The following is a 19,103-nucleotide window of genomic DNA, read 5'->3' on the forward strand; positions in this document are numbered from 1 at the left end:
GGCTGCCGAGGCTCTCCAGTGGACAAATGTCCAACTCCTGGGTGTGTGTGCGGCCGGGGCCGAGGGAGGGCGAGGGCAGAAGCAATCTGGGAGGTATATAAACTAGGTCTTGACCTAACTATATTTTCTAGATCGTTCTTTCTCTTTGTTTCATCTAAGATATCCCCTTCTTTCAAATCTCCAAAGAAATTTTTCTCTTATCCCAGCTAATAACAGTCAACAGCCTGACTTTGCCCTTTGCTCAAAAACTTTTCAGAAAAAGGGAAAAATCTCAAAAATCTGTCTTCTAATCTTAAAAATATACCTTACCATCTTGACAGTATTTCTTTATTTTCTTAAAAAATTTATTGAAGTATAGTTGCTTTACAATGTTGTGTTCATTTCTGCTATACAGCAAAGTGATTCAGTCATACATACATATATATATATATATTATTTTTCGTATTCTTTTCCATTATGGTTTATTACAGGACATTGAATATAGTTCCCTGTGCTGTACAGTAGGTCCTTGTTGTTTATCTACTTTATATATAGTAGTTTGTATCTGCTAATCCAATTTATCCCTCCCCCATCCCCTTCCCCCTTTGGTAACCATAAGTTTGTTCTCTGTGTCTGTGAGTCTGTTTCATAAATATGTTCATTTGTTTGACAGTATTTCTTAATACTAAAAATCTGCCATCATTAACTCCAATTAAGGACTTTCTTTATAAGTCAGATAATTAAAATCAGCTTTGGGGTTTAGCAGGAGACCATTACTGTCTAGTTCAATCCTTTTTTTTTCTGTTCTTTTGTATTTTTATTTTGAAATATATAATCTTCTTATTTTTATAGACAAGAAAATTAATGCCCGGAGAGGTTAAGAGATTTGGCAGAAGTTATTTGGTAGTAACGCAGAAGTGACCTGTATAAGACTAAAACTTAACTCTGCCTCCCCAATCCAGGGTTTCACACTGCTATTTGGCAAATTCTCAGAGTACTAGTTTACTAGTGTTTATCACCCTCTGTAGCCAGTCCCATGAATTACCTTCTTAATTTCCCTTGCATTTATTACCCCCTTTTGATTCCCACTCCTGCTATTCTATTGATACTACAATCCTTCATTATTTCTCTTTGGAAATCCACTTTTAGCCTTTTTCCTAGCCCACTTCCAAAATCATCCCTGCCTCTTCAAAGGCCTCTTGATTTGAGGGCAGATGTCCTGCAGAGTCTGCAAGGCCATTCCATGACTTGCATGGCCCACTCCCTCTAACTGTATGTAATTGTAGACATATGACTGCCACCTCTGGACTTGTTCCCCAAATTCCGTTCCTTTAATCACATTATCATGGACTCATTTGTCAATTTGAATTAGTTAAATAAACACCAGGAACTTGTTTACTAGAGTTTATAATCTCAGTAATCTAGACAAAAAGTTAAAATGCTTTATTTTTAAAGGGGACAGTTTTCAGGAACACTCAATGACATTTTGGCATATTTGTCAATGTTTGTTTTTTCACAAGAGACTATTTTCCTTGAAGGCAGTAATGTGTTTTGGTGAATGAATGGTTTTCTGTTCAGGGATTAAAACAATGTTCATCCAAGAGTGAAACTTTCAATCTCAAAATAGAAATGAAAGGATATAGATTTAAGAGGAAGTTTGGAAAGGACATATTCAAGTGCTTCCTTCTGACTAGTTTCTTTCTTTTTATCTCACTTTCTGAGTATTGGAGAAGACATTTTCCAATTAAGTACAGTAAACTAAGAAAACTCACCTTTCAGATGTTTTGGTGACTTTGATTTACCTCAGATGTCGTGGTGAAAATTGATTATCAAATAAGGTTTCTTCTCCCTCACCCAACTCTTTTATCATTAAAAGTGAATCAAGTTCCTGTCCCTTGTTTTAAGAACTGAAACTGATATTTTGGTTTCAAAGACTTGCAAATGCCCAACTGACCAGTGTGTCTGGAAGGCGGGCATTGGTCTACACAACAAATATCTGAAAAACTGCTTCTCTAAATAATGCAAATTAAAAATAAACATCCCTATGCCTTATTTTACCAAGCAAGCTGTGTGTGTGTGGAATTTGCTGGAGAAGTTTGAAGTTTCTAGTCAACCTAAAAGTTCTTGAAAAAAGAGTGTATATGTCATAGGATTTTACCCTTCTCATTATCTTCCTGTTAGGAGGCTCAGCTTAAAATTTCAAGCCCTTGTAGTTTCTCCAGTGCTTAAATGTCTCTAGAGTTAATAAGGATGAGAGCAAAGCACTTTAAATGCAATGCTTCTCTAAGTATTTCTTAAACTCCAAAATAGCAGTGGCTTTGGCTTCCTGAGTGGCTGAGCTCTGAGCACAAAGCCATCTTTGACACGATTGAATATGGGTAATTTGGTACCCAGTTTCTTCACTTGAAGGACTTCAACCAAGCAAGATCTCAAAGGGTCTCACTGAGTCTCTATTTTTCTTTCTACTTTTTCTTTTCTGAGTGGATGTTAGGAGACAAAAAGAGGAATCAAAGATTCTTTTCAGAAAGATAAATCATCAAAATCATTCCTTTAGGAGTCTTCTGTGATTTATTATTTCTAAATTACTTTCTCTATTCAAATGTTTTTATATTTCCCTTATAATTATAATTTAATATTTGTTGAATGACCTCAGTTATAATGGCATGATATGGATTTCCTATTTTAGACTGTTAATATTTCCACAACGTATTTCAACTATTTAAGTGACTATATAGCTTTTTCAATGGACACAATGAAATCTTTCAGAACTTCATTATAGAATCATCTAGATTTTATAGATGCTAAAAAAATAACACTTTAACAGGTTGTGAAAGAGTGATTCTGAGCCTCTTCCATTATTCACTCATGTTCTTTCTTTTTTTCCAACTTTATAACTGGGACAGAAAGAAGAATTCCAAGTCCCATGATTTAGACATGACATCCAAGTCAAATAAAGCTATTTGCTAGTCTAATAAGATATGCTTTTCCCTTGAATCCTAGATTGCTTTGTGGACATTGTGGTGGGATTTGACATCTCAACTCAGCAGAATGGGCAGACTTTGCTTGAAGGTCAGTCTTGGATGGAAACTTACCTTCAAGACATCTTACGTGCCATCGGGTCCCTCAGTGGGGTAAGCTGTGAGGTGGGCACAGAGACTCAGGTTAGTGTGGCTTTTCAAGTGACCAATGCCATGGAAAAATATTCCCCCAAGTTTGAGATCTACAGTGAAAACATACTGGACAGCTTGAAGAATGTAACAGTTAAAAGACCATCTCTTCTCAACGTAAACCTCTTGAGTTCTCTGTGGGGTGCATTTCAGAATAAATCAGCTGCTCGGGGAAAGGTAACTTGGTTTTATTTTATTTATTGGTCTTTGGTGCAATGACTTCCTTTTTACTCATTTTTCTTTTTTGAATACTTTCCTAGGTGGTTCTCTTATTTTCAGATGGATTGGATGATGATGTTGAAAAACTTGAACAAAAATCTGATGAACTTAGAAAAGAAGGTACCAAGCATGGGGAGGACTGGGAAAGGAGTGTTGATGAACTTTATAATCTCAAAACTCAATTCTAACTCTTACATTTCCAGACACTCAAATATCACTGAATTTGCCAGCCTCTCCACTCTGGATGCACTTGGCAGAGCAAATGAGCTCTCACAGCATTTTAACACCTACTTTTTCTTCTCCCCATATGAAACAGCACTGAATACAGTGTCCTATCCTTTCTCTCATATTACTTTATTTCTTCTTCCTAAGCTTTCCTGGAGGATGTTCCTGTCTCCCTTGCCCCGCATTATCTAATATTGCTATGTCTTTAGTGTCAGTAGAAGTGAACCATGTATATTTCTCCTTGATTAAGGAATGGGAGAGTTGGATTATTTTCTTCTAACACTCTTAAAGTTTCCAGAGTTACAAGCAGTGCTGGACAAGTTTACTCATGTTTCGGGACTTGATAATCAGTTCCTTCCTTCAGATAACAGACGGACCAACTATGGTGTTTATGAGTTTGTAAAGCTCTGGCACCAGGATTTCGGCTTTAGAAACCAATGCCCATTCTGACTCATTGTCAGTTCATACTAAAATATGGATCTGTAGAAGAAAAATGCATTCACATGTTCCGGTTTGACTGAAAATAGAAATAATTTTTTGTAAGTGGATGTAACTGGTACTCCACCCAGACCCCTTTACAGACAGCTTCCCCCATCCTCCAACTGCTAACACATTACCCACAGGTTCCCCTTTCTCTGAGGAACTGCCCTTTGCCAGTGGGAGCCACCTTACCTGGAATGTTACTCCCCATCCCACCCCTGGGCAGCAGGTAGAGTACAGGGACTTGGACCTTTGCCTCAAAATGGCACCAGTTGCATAGTGTAACTCATGCTCCAGAGTTCCCAAGGGATCAGGATGACGCTAGATGTTAGCTGAAACACTGTCTTGCTCAGATCCTTCCCCAGCCCTACCCTGCTTACGTTTGTCCCCTTCTTTTAGAGAGTGCTTCCTCAATAAATTGTATGTGTCCAAATTGCTATCTCAGGCTCTGCTTCTAGGGAATTTAGCCTGAGACATCTGTCTCCCAGGTTAACTATTAGAGGCTGATTAGATTTTGTCTTTTCTGTCTGGTTCTCTTTCCTCCATCTTACACAAATTGCTGAATTCACTGAATTCACAACTGAAGAGTAAGAATTTTTATTTTATTTACTAAATCTGCTTCCCTTTATTCTGTCAAGTCTTGGCCTTTTTTCCTGATCTGAGGTGGAGATATAAATGAAGACTGAGAACAGGACCCTAGAGTAGGGTTTTTTCAATTTCAGCTTTTCTTTTGTGGGGGAAAGATGTTTCTCTTGCAGAAAACATCAGAGTTTTCTCCAGGAAGTTTCTCTTGGAACACCCAGATTTCTAAGACCAATCTTCTTTCTTCCAACTCCCAAGGAAAAACTAGTAAATGAGTTTTAACTTCAGAAGCTAGATTTTGAATATCCTCAGAAATTTAGAATCTTTTTTCAATATTCAAAAATCAATTATATTTCCAAATGCTAATGAAAAACTGGAAAACAAAATTTAAAAAGCCATTTACAATGTACACACAACGTGAAATACCGAGGTATACATTTAACAAAATATACTTGTTTGTTTGCTGAAAATTACTAAACAATGATAAAAAGACTCAATATCATTAAATTTCAATTCTCTCCAAACAAATCTATAGATTCAATTAAATTGCAGTCAAAATCATAGCAGGATACTTGTTAATCTAGAAAAGCTGGTTCAAAATGTATGTGGAAATGCAAAGAAGCCAAAATAGCCAAAACAACTTTGAAAAAGAGGCAAAAGTTGGAGGACTCACACTAGCTACAAGCTTTGAATGGGAAAGATAAAGGGGTGTGGGCCATAATGTTCTTTGGAAAATGTCCAATGTCTCGCAATAGGAACAAAGAGCACCTCTGGCTCTGGCTTCCCTTATCTAAATATAGACAAGTTCAGTTGATGCTGGGCCCTATGACCTGTTAACCCAGGAGATCCTCCCTAACTTGAGGCCCAGAATTTATACATGTAAACTGTGCCATCACCGTGGAACAAGAGGAGACCAGGAGAAAAGTATCCTCAGTGATGGATATCACTTTAATCCATGTGGATTGGGGTATGAATCAGTTTCTTCATTTAAAAAAATCCAGTACTCTAGAATCTTCTCAGTGATTCTTTATTCTCCCAATTTTTGAAATCTTTTCTTTCTTAATTCATTTTTTAGGAATTGAAGACACTTTTTAAGATCATATGACTCATGTACTGGATGAGTCTGAAAGGATCAAGTCCTCCATCCTGAGAAAAGCGTTACAAATTATAGTTATATGCATATTTTCTGCAAATAAACAATCCCATGGTTCTCATAACTCTTATTAAACTTTTACATTTCCTGGAACTTATAAGAAAAATCAGATGTGAGATCTTTTTCCCTTATAGATAGACCCACTGGCATGCCTTCTTTTCATCATTAAACTCCAGCTGATGAACTCAGCATTCCTCATTGCCTCTCCCAGCCCTCATCACTCTTCTCCCCATCCTTCTCACTCTTGGAAGAGTGACAAGCTGTCTTTGTTTGCTTGAGACAAGCCAGAGACTGTCAGCACTAAAACCAGGAAAGTTCAGGCAAACCAGGACAAGTTGGTCACCTTACTCTTTGGTGATTCTTCCTTTATTCCGCTTCAGCAACCACACTGTTTGCATCTCTTAGAACTTGAGCCTCCCCACTGTGTCCCTGAAACTGCGTTCTCTTCATTCTCCTCTTCCTCTCAGAGTCATACTTCTATCATATAAGAAGGCACTCTTAACTCTGCCAAGTCCTTGAACATTCTCTATCTATTCTGGGCCATTGGTTTTTAAGTCCCATCCAAAGAATTCTTCACCTATCCCTAATAAAATGAGAAAAGTTATGCCAATATAGTCATGTTTTCATAAAACTAAATTTATTCAACTTTAGGACTGCTCTTTATTATTATGTCCTTAGTTCATTTTTGTTATTAAAATGTACTCTGAGTGTAGGCATTGGAGTCAGGCTGTCTGGGGTAAACCTTTGTTTGTTTGTAAAATAGAGCTGTAATCGCACTTACCTATAATGTTGTGCTTGTATCTTACAAATAAGATAATGCATGTAAAGCACTTAGGCAACTTCCAGGCACATAGTAATTATTAATAAATGAGAGCACAGTTGTTGCCATGGTTACCTCCACCCTAATGATTGCCAGGTTTATTACTATCATCATTTAATGTCCTTACTTTGCAAAATAAGTCAAACTTTTGTTAGTCTCTAAAAGTTTTATTTGAAGTATTCTATAAACTTCCAAGCCTATGAGCCACAGCTCTGGTTAGTTATATGACATTTGTTCCTGATTGCCTGACAAGAGGTCCTTTACTGTCTCTTTTATCTATAATTCCAACTGGATTGTCATTTAGAGCTATGCTTCTCAAACTTTAATGTGCATATGAATCACCTGGGGATTTTATTAAAATACAGATTCTGATTCTGTGGGTCTAAGGTGGGGCCTGAGATTCTGTACTTCTGATAAGCTTCCGGGTGAAGGCAGTGCTGCTGCTTCAAGGATCTCCCCTTCAAGTGACAAAACTTTAGAATACTTCCTTTCTTGACATATGAATTCCTCTGTGCTTTAACATGCTCTATGGACTCTTCATTATTATTATTATTATTATTATTATAGAAGTATAGTTGATTTAAAATGTGTTAGTCTCTGGTGTACAGCAAAGTGATTTAGATATATATAGATACAGATATATAGATATATTCTTTTTCAGATTCTTTTCCATCGTGGTTTATTACAGGATATTGGATATAATTCCCTGTGCTATATAGTAGGACCTTAATGTTTATCTATTTTATATACAGAAGTTTTTATCTGTTAATCCCAAACCCTTAATTTATCCCTCCCCCACCCCCTTTCCCCTTTGGTAACCATAAATTTGTTTTCTATGTCTGTGAGTCTGTTTCTGTTTTGTAAATAAGTTCATTTGTATCATATTTTAGATTCCACATATAAGTGATATCATATGGTATTTGTCTTTCTCTTTCTGACTTCACTTACTATGATAATCTCTAGGTCCATCCATGTTGCTATAAATGGCATTATTTCATTCTTTTTTATGGCTGAATAATATTCCATTGTATGTATATATACCACATCTTCTTTACGTCATTCATCTGTTGATGGACATTTACGTTGCTTCCATGTCTTGGCTATTGTGCTGCTATGAACATTGGGGTGCATGTATCTTTTTGAATTAGAGTTTTCTCCAGATATATGCCCAGGAGTGGGATTGTTGGGTCATATGGTAGCTCTATTTTTAGTTTTTTGAAGAATCTCCATACTGTTTTCCATAGTGGCTGCATCAATGTACATTCCAACCAACAGTGTAGGAGGGTTCCCTTTTCTCTGTGGACTCTCTTAAACTCACTATTTTACTTCATATCATCAGAGAACTCAAGGATCTGTGATAATTTATTATATAAATTATTCTCCAATTTACTTTGTTTTGAAAAATGGAATTCCTTTTGTTCTCTGATGATGGTCTTGTCACTTGACAGTTTTACAGTGTGTGGTTGGGGGAAGTGGACAGTAAAATGAGTGTTCCTCTTGCAACTGGTTTCCTGGAATAACAACTTAGATACATATGCAAAAAGATTAAAGTAACCAAACTTCCCTCACCTGGAGAATTGTCAACTGTGTTGGCTAGGCCTGAATGCCCTCATCACAGTTGCTCTGGATGGAGTCACCAATTCCAATGACCTGGCTGACCTTCTCTACATTGAATTTGGGAAAGGATTTGAGTACAGGACACAGCTCACTCTTGGGATGAGGGATCTTGGGAGCCGACTGTCAAAGCACCTGGTAAGTTATTCAGAAAAAGCTGGTGAGTTTAAACTTTCTATTTGTTTTGTATATAGGCTTCATATTTAGGCTTATGAATTTGAACTAGTTTTGTTCATTTGGGAGTGAAGTCAGGCTTTTCTGATTTTGTGCAAAGCCCAAATAAGAGGGTGTTTTGAAAGAAATGTAATATAGTAGAGAGACGTCAAAGCATGTTTCTTTTTGTTGTTGTTATTTATTTATTTATTGAAATATAGTTTATTTACAATGTCGTATTAATATCAGGTTACAGCAAAGTGATTCAGTTTATTATATATATATATATATATATATATATATATATATATATATATATATATATATATATATATTCTTTTCAGATTCTTTTCCTTTATAGGTTATTACAAAGTATTGAGTATAGTTCCCTGTGCTATACAGTAGGTCCTTGTTGGTTATCTATTTTATATATAGTATGTATATGTTAATCTCAAACTCATAATTTATCCTTCCCCCCCCACTTTCCCCTTTGGTAACCATAAGTTTGTTTCCTATGTCTGAAAGCATGTTTAATTTATATGCTTGGCAAAAAAAAAAAGAAGAAGACAAAGAAAGAAGAAGAAACTAAATAGCACCTACAGTCCTGCCCAAATTACAGTCAATAAACATAAGCGCCCAAGAGCGTCTGACCAGTAGGGGTGACTAGGCTGCTCCCTCAGCCAGCCAGTTTTCACATCCCTTTTAGATCCTAAGTGCCATGACTCACCAAACCGAATATCATTCTTCTGTTTAAGATGTGTGTTTTCTATATAAAATAGATATCTAATAAGAGCCTGCTGTATAGCGCAAGGAACTCTACTCTGAAGATTCTTTTCTATGGGAAAAGAATCTTAAAAGGAATGGATATATGTATATGTATAACTGATTCACTTTGCTGTACACCTGAAACTAACACAACGTTGTAAATCAACTCTACTCCAATAAAAATTTTAAAAGATGTGTGTTTTCTCTGCAACATGGCCTGTGAACAAGAGCCGAATCCACTGAGAGTTCAAGTAAGAAAAGAGCATCTCTATCCAATCTTGGAAGAAAAACTAGTGATGTGATGATAGACCTCCTGTGATGTACTTTAGAATGAAAAGTTTTTTAATGGTTGTCTTGACTGACGGAGATTTTTGCTTTATGATCTATTGTTAGAACCTAACACCTAGATAAGATGCATCATAATCCTATTTCTTTCAGAAACATACAAGAATTCAACTAGCTTGGTGAAATATTACCAATATATCTAGCACTACTTTCACCTTTAATGAATGGCTGATAATTTGTAATTTGCTTATAATTTATAAAATCTGTAATCAGCATATCAAGACACTTTCCAATAAGGTGCTAGCTCCTGCTACTTTCTGCCTATAGAGTTTGTATATAGATATGTAACAGTGTGTTCAGTGTAGTAATTATGTAAAAATAATTACTTAGAGAATATGGAAGTTTTGTTGTAATTCCTTTCTACATGGGAAGACGGTGTCTACAAAAAAATTTTTGTGTCTACTACTCTTTGAAATGTGTAATTTCAAATTGGTAATCCATAGAGGGAGGAAGTTATTCTTCAAACAAGCCTATCACTTTTTAGATATCACATAAATGCAACACTGTATAAGAAAATTTTAATTGTAGAAATAACCAGTTTTAGTGTTAATAGTAAAAGAGTTGATGCTGTAGGATTTTAGTGATGCAAAGAAAATTGATATCATCTAACATGAAATCACAGAATCCATTTTGTTGTTGTTATTTGGTTTCACACATTTCAAGTTTTATTGGGTTTTCAGGGGGAAAAAACGGAGAGTTTTCTAATGTCAGAAAAGAAACATTATATAATAAGAAATAATTAAAGAGGGGAAGTTGCTAAGTGATTATAACAAAAGATTTTCATTTTTCATCACACTAGAATTTTGATAGGAAACTTCTCAACACAAAGATTGATTCTACCCCACTAAGGCAAAACATAGTATTTATTGCAAGCAGAATTTTCGTAAAAATAAATCTTGTGGGTTAATTATAAAAATGCAATGGAATATGTCCATTTTTTAGGGGATGACTAACTAGGTGCAGGATGAAATTCACTCAAATTTTTTTGCCAAAGAAACATTTTTTGGGAGCCAGACTATAAAATGTGACCAGAGTATAAAATCTCTTCACGTGCCCACCCTCTACAGCAAGTGCTTCTGAAATGTTGAACATGTAATTGGTGTCTTTGAAATCTTGTCCCACACAAACTGTTCTGGAAGTGTTGACCATTGAACTCCATGCCAAGCAGTGTGACATTGGACACTGTCTATATCCTCCGGCATACAAAGCTTTCACAAAACAGGAAAAGGAGAAAACAGCATGTATTCATTCTATTGAACAAAATATTAGGGGTAGAATTATATAGGGTAATTAACAATACCATGGTCAGTACTAGGATGGTGTGGGCACAGGAGATCTCATTAATAAATCAGTGTGCAATGAATTGGCCATGGCTAAACTGATGCCTTTTTGAGAACACAAAACGTCTTTGAGTTGATTCTGAATTCCTTGTATGGTGCAGATCACAGAAGGAAAGATGGAAGGTAAAGAATGTCACCTGCATCCTCTCCAGAGCACTGTCACTTGAGTAGTGAACAGGCTTCTCAGATCACATCCCTGAACTTGTGTGGTGTGTGATTTGGGAAGTGATGCCACCAAATGTAATGTATCCCTACCCTCCCCAAGGTCAGTGTTGCAGAAAGGACATGCTGCTGTTTATTCTGCAAGTGCATTGGAGGAGATGGCACAGTGGGAGACCCTGGACCAGCAGGGAAAAAGGTAATTTTAGTTATGATCATGGCTTACTTTATTTGAATACAATACGTTTTTCAGACCCAAGTTTAGGTAGAAATAAGGAATGTTTTTAGCTTCTAGGTAGAAGCTCCTCTTCTTATATGTCATACTCCTCTTCTTATCATACTCTTCTTCTTATATGTCAAATTAGCTTTTCTTGGCTTTCTAAATTGGATACTTTAAAAAACCTTTCTATACAAGTATCAAGAGAAAAACTGCAGAGATCATTGATTATCCAGTGTTCTGGCAGTGATGACCGTGATGCAGAAAAACAAACTGTAATCTCTCATGTTGAATAATGAAAACCTCCTGAATACTGACTGGTTATTTCCATTTCCACTTTTAATGGAAGCAGAGGAATTTAAATAAAGTAGGGAATAGGTTGTGCAGTCTGCTGAAAAGCTAGATCAGATCACCCTGTCATAGCAAGACACACTAAGATGTTTCATTCAGCTCTAGCCAGACCAAAATGTTGCCAAGTAAAACAGGCCAAGCATAAAAACAATAACTAACAACAGATTCGTGTATTTCCTAACCCAAAGAAGTTGATGTATCCTTATGTAAAAATATGATTTGGGGCTTGAGGAAATGTTCAAATATGTATAAACATACTATGGGTGTGTTTAACAATTTCAATACTGCTTATTTACAAGTGTGTTTGATTTTTGAATAATTTATAGATAGCACTATAACTTTCAAATCACCATGGCTGTCTCTCTGAAGAAAGCTTTTAGACTAATTATTTCCTGAATGCTTTGATTTCATGTAAAGAGAATGACAGAATTTTAAAATTATTTATTTATTTATTTAATGTTTATTTATTTATTTGGTTGCACTGGGTCTTAGTTGCGGCAGGTGGGCCCCTTAGCTGTGGCATGCGGACTCTTAGTTGCGACATGCATGTGGGATCTAGTTCCCTGACCGGGGATCAAATCCGGCCCCCCTGCATTGGGAGCATGCAATCTTACCCACTGCACCAACAGTGAAGTCCCAAGAATGGTAGAATTTTTTTTAAACAGGTCTCAGAAAATAACAATGGAAAGAAATGTGTGTAGTCTATTTTATGTGTAGCATAAATCCTCAAAAAGAACTTTTTAATGAAAAGAGGATAATTCTAGTCTGTCAGAGGCAAATATAGCTGTATTCATTTGAACGCTTGTCTAGAAAAAAAAAAAAACTCCAGCTCTATATATAACACCTGAGAGAGTTATGGAAAATATTATGATTCACACACACACACACACCCTTGAGTTATCTGGATACTTGTCTCAAAATTCCATTTATTTTTATGTGTATAAATGCAGCTTAAGTTGTGGAGGGGGAACCGTTTTTTTCAAACTCATACTATTCTACATAAAGTAAAACTGTAAAGTTGAAGAATTTTGCTTGATTACCTCTGGTTTTTGGTCTATGGAGTGCTAATGTATCCTTCCTTTCCTTATTTCCAGGGACCCCCAGGTTTTAAAGGCAGTGAAGGCTACCCGGGAGAGGAGGGCATTGCTGTAAGTCAAGGTTTTTTCCAGCTCCATTTATTCCTAAGAACATATCTATAATATGAAATCATTTGTGTCAATTCAGAAGGAAGCAAGAAAAGTCAAGTTCTAAGGATTCATAGGCAAAGTCTGAGGTCTTTCCTAATCTTCATCAGGCTTCTGGTGGTCACAAGTGTTTTATTAACCTACTGTCTCCTCTTTGACTATCCACCAACATTGTATAATAAACTCAATGCAAAAGTTATCTTTTTCACTGAGGGAGTCAAATCACTGCCATTTCCCCCTTTCTGATCCATTTTGCATGAGTAAACCAACTCACCACACTGCTTATCAAAGACTTCGCCCTTTCTTGCATCTGTTCATCCATCTATCTTTCCTTCCTTCCTTCCTTCCTTCCTTCCTTCCTTCCATCCATCCATTTGACAAGTGTATATTAAGCATCTTACAATTTACCATATTATTTATCAAACACCTCACTCATAAATGCACTCATCATTTATTTAACAAATATATATTAAGGTGCCTTACCATGTGCCAGGCACAGTGCCAGGCCCTAGAAATAAAAATAAAGAAAGAGAAGAAAAACTATGGCTCCTATCTCAGGTAATTTCCAGACTAGTGGAAAGGCATATGAGACAACAGTAGTTCCAGTTGTTATACACAAGGACCCTACTAGAGGTATAATGTGGTGCAATGTGATAGAGTGTGGCCGTGCAAATACCTAACAGCATCAGGTAACAGCCCTCGTGACAGTTAGGGCTTGGGAGAGGAAGACTGTAGACAAGGGCTGATGGTTGGGCAGGCATCTGAAGGACAGATAGAACTTTCTCCAGGCAAAGTTTGTGGGAAGAACATTCTATTACAGGGAGAACAGTGTGATCAAGGGTGTGTAACTGAGAACTGTGTACTTGCAGAATAACATATGGTCAACATGGCCAGAACCCAGCACCATGAGAGGAGGTTGTATGGCAAGCAAGACCCAGAGTACTGCGTGTCTTGAATACCCTGTGGAAGACTTAGAAGGTGTTTTCCAATTGATGGGCATCATTCAATGATGTTAAGCACAGGACTAAAAATGATTAGGGTATGGGTTTAGAAAGCATGATCAGGCAACATCACGGAGGATGATAAGGTAAGGATTACAGGTAGAAGTCTTGCAGTAGTAGGTGCAAGACAAAGAGGTCCCAATCTTAGTTTAGGGCAGTATGAATAGATATGTTAAGGAGGTTGAATGGATGTAACTTAGTGACGACTTGGAGAGCGAGATGCTGAGGATGACATCTTTGTTTCCAGCTCACAAGACTGCACAGGCTGGTGGGGTTACCAAGACAAGGATTGCAGGAGCAGTTCTTGGTTTAAGAGAAAAAGAGAGAAGGGAGATGGAATTTGGTCTAGAAATCTGCCTCTTGCTTAGACCATACCTAGAGCATCCTGCTCTGATGTCTCACCAATTATTCATTATCTGTTCCTGGAATATCTCCTGAAATCTTGAGAATGCATTTTAGCAGCCAGTTGTTTGCATGTCTGTTTTATTTAGATACTACGCCACCCTGGGAAGTATCCAGGTGGGATTCAACACAAACAGCTCTCATCAGAGTGGCTCTGATTCACTTGCATTCTCAGTTTTTATAAGCATGAATTCTGGGTTGTAAACCATGAGTAGTTGCAATTTTTTTTTTCCAACACAAAAGTTGTCAAATTTCCAAGACAGATTCCAGATGACAATAGAAAAAGCTTACCTGAATATGTGCTCTTTCTCAGGGGGAAAGAGGAGCCACCGGACCAATGGGAGAGCAAGGTACTAAAGGATGCTATGGTGCCAAAGGTCCTAAGGTAAGGGTCACATAAGACACTGTGAAGTCTTCCCAACATTAATTCCTTCTTCCTACGCTAACCTCTACTGTCCTTTCTATTTTCAGGGAAACAGGGGACTAAATGGACAGGAGGTATGGTACCAAACATCCTTTATCTGCCCATCTGTTATCTAGAAATGTTTTTATTTTTGAGATGATTGACCAGTAGATTGCACAATTGAAGTTTCTGTTGACCTTCCTTTTTTATTGCTAACCATTTCATTTTGTTTACTCTTGCCTTTTATTGCAGGCAATGTATATTATTTGTTGACAGTTTCTGTGACTCAGTAATCTTTGATAGAACCCAGGGCCAGCCTAGCAAAGAGCCTGTATATGGAACACAAAATTAGACTTTTTGTTTGGTGTCTGGCTTCTTTCCACATAAATGCAATGCACTCTATTCTGATCACATCTGTCTTTTCAGGGAGAAGTTGGGGGAAGTGGAATTGATGGGTTAAATGGAGAACAGGTAGAGCCTTCTCTTTGTACCATGACGACCCTTCTGAGCTATTTCTCACTAAGAAAATGGGAATTTGAGTTTATTCTTCTCTGTTTTTAGGGTGACAATGGTCTTCCAGGAGCAAAAGGAGAAAAAGGAGATGAAGGAGCCCAGGTTGGTATTCAATAAAGGGACAACATGAAAACTGTGCTGGGAATTAAAGGTGTGATTAACAGTAAAACAGCTACCCCAGGTATACCAGTCAGCTAGGCCACAAAATTGCTTTGTGATGATCACAAGACCTCAGTCACATGCAACAATAAACATTTATTTCTTTTGTGTCTGAGAAGTTCAGCTGATTAAGGCTGAGCATGGCTGACCTTCGCTCATGTGTCTCTAGGTTGGCTGGGGGCTTTGTATCACTTGTCTCTTATCCTCCTTCTGGGACTGGAGAGCTGCCTGGCTATGTTGACCATGACCTTTTCATGGCTGTGGCAGAAGAACAAGGGAGCAAGTAGAAACACACAGGCTCTCTCAAGGCTTCTTGGGGCCAAGGCTTGGAGCTCTCATGGCGACATTTGCATCTCTCTCTGTTGGTCAGATCAAGTCACAGCCAAACTCAGGGGTAGGGAATCTTGCCCCACCACAGTTGGAAGGCACTGTAGAGTTTCACGGCAAAGGGAATAGATACAGAGAAAAGTGAAGAACTGGGGGTAATCTTGAAAAGCAGCTACCATGCTAACAACAGTCACAGGGTGTTGGTGAGAGCCTTGGGGTCGGCAACACTCTGAAGGTGTCTGTCACCCCTTTCCATCTGGAACAAATCCCAGCAGCAGCCATACTTCCACCATCCACTTTATCTGTCTTGAGAGTGTGAACAGCTGAGTCAAGAACCCACTTTCTAGCTGATGCAACCCCTTTGGGGAAAATGGATAATCTCTCTGAATCTCAGCTGCCTCAACAAAAGAAAGATAAAAAACAATACCTGCCACATAAAGTAGTTGTAAAAACTGAACAAGACAACAAATGTGTCTGGAACACAGCATTCACCACTGTGGCAAATACTTGAGGTCACTTTTAAATTATTTGTACGATGCCTGAAACTATCAGTTGTTCCTCTTTCTAGTTTCAAAGTAACTTTAGCAGGAAAATATTTAATAATTCAAATCAAGGAGAAGATAAGCTCTTCGTTTTTATTAATGTTATTTAAAATTCTTATCTTGTCCTTCTTCTGATTTGTGTTAACTTTAGGGAATCCCAGGAGAAAGAGGGATTCCTGGTGACCATGGAGCAAAGGGCCTGTGCGGAGACCCTGTAAGTGCTGGGACTGCGGGGCTGCAAACTAACATCACGTCAGGGCTTGTTTCCCATCAGCACTTCTGATAGGGAAAGAGAGCCCACTTGAAGGTACTACAATAGCAGTCCTGAAATGAAATCATCATGGGCACAACTGTTTAGAATTTTAAAAGTAGGTCTCTTGTGCCTGATCCTATTTATATACAGTATGAGTATGGATAGTGAGAAGACCTTGCACATTGTTTGCACATGTATTTTTTGAGCGTACATATTCAGAACTGTCCTTGTGCTTCAGAGCTATGAAGGAATTCTCCATTCCATTATCTTCCTCTGGGTATCTCGAAATATGGACAGAATGAAAGAAACAAAGCCATCTCTTTTTTCTATTCCCCAAGAGTCTTTCTCAATTAAAAATATTAGCTTCATTTCCTTGAGTCCAAGCCAGCTAAAAGTACATTAAGCAAAACTTATGACCCAGAAACACCTACTGTCATGGGGATGCAACCCAGTTGAGTAGGCACGACCTGCACCAAAAGAAGCAGGACCCACGCCAACCTAGGGGATATGCCGAGTCCAATTAGACCTCAGTACTACAGGCCTTTGATCACCATGCCCAAACATCAGTCTCCAAAACCTTAAACTAACACACCATTGTAAATCAAGTACACTTCAATAAAAACAAACAAAATAAAAAAAATCTTTGCCTTCTCCCAAGGGCTGTGGAGAGTAAAATATACCAACCCTCGAGTACAAACTTGCCGAGGCCTCAAGAAAGAAGACCAGAAGTTAAGAGAAAGATGGTAGTAGCAAGAAGGAAATACCTAAACACAAGTCATGTCACCCTTGCTTCCCTGGGCTCTGCCTTCCATCATGAGCTCTCACTTCAACCCCACACACTCATCTTAGGTCTTCTCTCTCCTCTGATAATGCAAAGCATGGGAGGAAAAGAAAACATTTGTAAACCATTTATAATTTAACCTATTTCTGCTTTCAAATGGGTTGAACTTCTCATCACCTTTTTGGGAGGTGACCAGGTGTATTACACACAAATTACATTTTTAAGGAAAAAATTTCAAAGCCTATCAATTTTGCTCTTTATTTTCTATTTTTTAGGGAGTTCCTGGATTTGACAATAGCATAGAAGGACCCAAGGGCTTGAAAGGGGAACACGGAAGACAGGTAACTGTGTGGGCTTTTGGAAGTAAACATGTAATGATGTGACAACTGTGGGGCTCAGAGTTTTAGTGGTAGAATACAAAAAGCATATAAAGAATTTGGAATCAGAGTGAATATACTTGATACAGAAAAACTATTTTTAGGAGCAGAATGATCTTTTATTCTTCCTTATCTACTACCCTGGGATTTAAGACACATTCTCTTCTTCTGAATTTGGGGTGACTTTCTTCACCAAGCCATACCCCTGAGGTCTCAATTTATGAATGCAAACATCTAAACTCTAACTTAAACTGTAAGGTAGCTGATAGAAAGCACTAGCAAAAAAGTTGTTGGCCTTCCCAGGATCCAGAGGACACATAGCCTAAAAAGATGTCATGCTATACATAGTACATGATAAAAAAAGAACAAGATTAGGACTTCCCTGGTGGCACAGTGGATAAGATCCCCAGCCTGGGAAGATCCCACATGCCGTGAAGCAACCAAGCCTGTGCGCCACAACTACTGAGCCTGCAACCTCTAGACCCCACGAGCCACAAGTACTGAGGTCTGAAAGCCACAAGTACTGAAGCCCATGTGCCTAGAGCCCATGCTCCGCAACAAGAGACGCCACCACAAGGAGAAGCCTGTGCACCACAACGAAGAGTAGCCCCCACTCGCCACAACTAGAGAAAGCCCACACGCAGCAACAAAGAACCAACACAGCCAAAAATAAATAAAATTACATCTTTTTTAAAAAAAGAACAAGAACAAGGTCTGGTAGATCTATTAATCCCATGAAATATGAGATTTTTCAGAATTTTGAAAAATAATTATCTAGAAAATGTGTGTCTCTGGATCTTCTTGGTAAGGAAGTTCTTTGATGACTCCACCTGTGGGAGAGGTCTGATATGGTAGAAAGATCTTTGCTTTGGGAAAAGGCCTAGGCCATATTTCATGCTCTGTTCCTTACCAGCTCTGTGACCTCAAGGTACTCTCTGTAAACCTCAATTTTCTTATCTTCAAAATAAGACAAATAGCCTACTTTTGAAGGGGATGGTGGGAATTCGATGACAGACCCTGCCACATCATAAACCTTCAGTAAAAGTTACCTGCCATTTTTATTAAGTGATAAATGTAAGTCTTGTTGTAGACTCATAGTCATTCCCCCCTTTTCTACCTTGGGAAGACTTGTGTGTATTGTGAGATTTTACTCACGTTAGGGTGTTAATCTACACAGGTTAGCCAGACAGGGCAAGGAGTCCAAAGGTAGAAATCCAAACGAGTTGTAGCCATCCCTGACACACGGATGCTTCAATTTTCCACTCTGTGGCAACACAGTGGAGACAGTTTGATTTGAATACTCTAACTTATAGCCCAAACACAAGTTAGACAGTGGTGATAAACAGATGAAGTCATACCCACAGAGAGATATGATTTGTGACCAGTGGATTAAGGCCACATCCCATAGGGAGGATAACTCTAATTGGTGTGTCCCCATCCACCCTCCCAGGAGCACAACAAGCCAATGTGGGAGTGCACATGTCAATGTTGTGTCATTATTGTCATACATCTGTCTGTTCCTTTGACAGGGAAGAAGAGGCTGGCCAGGCCCCCCTGGAACCCCAGGCTCCAGAAGAAAGACAGTAAGAACC

At 38.1% G+C, this 19,103-nt stretch overlaps 1 protein-coding gene across 1 annotated transcript in view; it reads left to right on the top strand.

Annotated features, from left to right (window-relative positions):
* COL6A6 (collagen type VI alpha 6 chain) overlaps positions 1-19,103 on the top strand; it is a gene marked incomplete at both ends in the record, with an annotated part of 106,797 nt that overhangs the window by 18,690 nt on the left and 69,004 nt on the right. The window contains 12 exons of the mRNA XM_079705245.1: positions 2,980-3,323; positions 3,407-3,485; positions 8,223-8,377; positions 11,108-11,200; positions 12,664-12,717; positions 14,470-14,541; positions 14,628-14,654; positions 14,986-15,030; positions 15,121-15,174; positions 16,252-16,314; positions 17,410-17,475; positions 19,041-19,094. Of these exons, the coding sequence (XP_079561371.1) occupies positions 2,980-3,323; positions 3,407-3,485; positions 8,223-8,377; positions 11,108-11,200; positions 12,664-12,717; positions 14,470-14,541; positions 14,628-14,654; positions 14,986-15,030; positions 15,121-15,174; positions 16,252-16,314; positions 17,410-17,475; positions 19,041-19,094 (1,106 nt within the window). The remainder of the gene's footprint in view (positions 1-2,979; positions 3,324-3,406; positions 3,486-8,222; positions 8,378-11,107; positions 11,201-12,663; positions 12,718-14,469; positions 14,542-14,627; positions 14,655-14,985; positions 15,031-15,120; positions 15,175-16,251; positions 16,315-17,409; positions 17,476-19,040; positions 19,095-19,103) is intronic.

This window comes from Hyperoodon ampullatus (genome assembly GCF_949752795.1).
Source record: "Hyperoodon ampullatus genome assembly, chromosome: 5".
NCBI lineage: Eukaryota > Metazoa > Chordata > Mammalia > Artiodactyla > Ziphiidae > Hyperoodon > Hyperoodon ampullatus.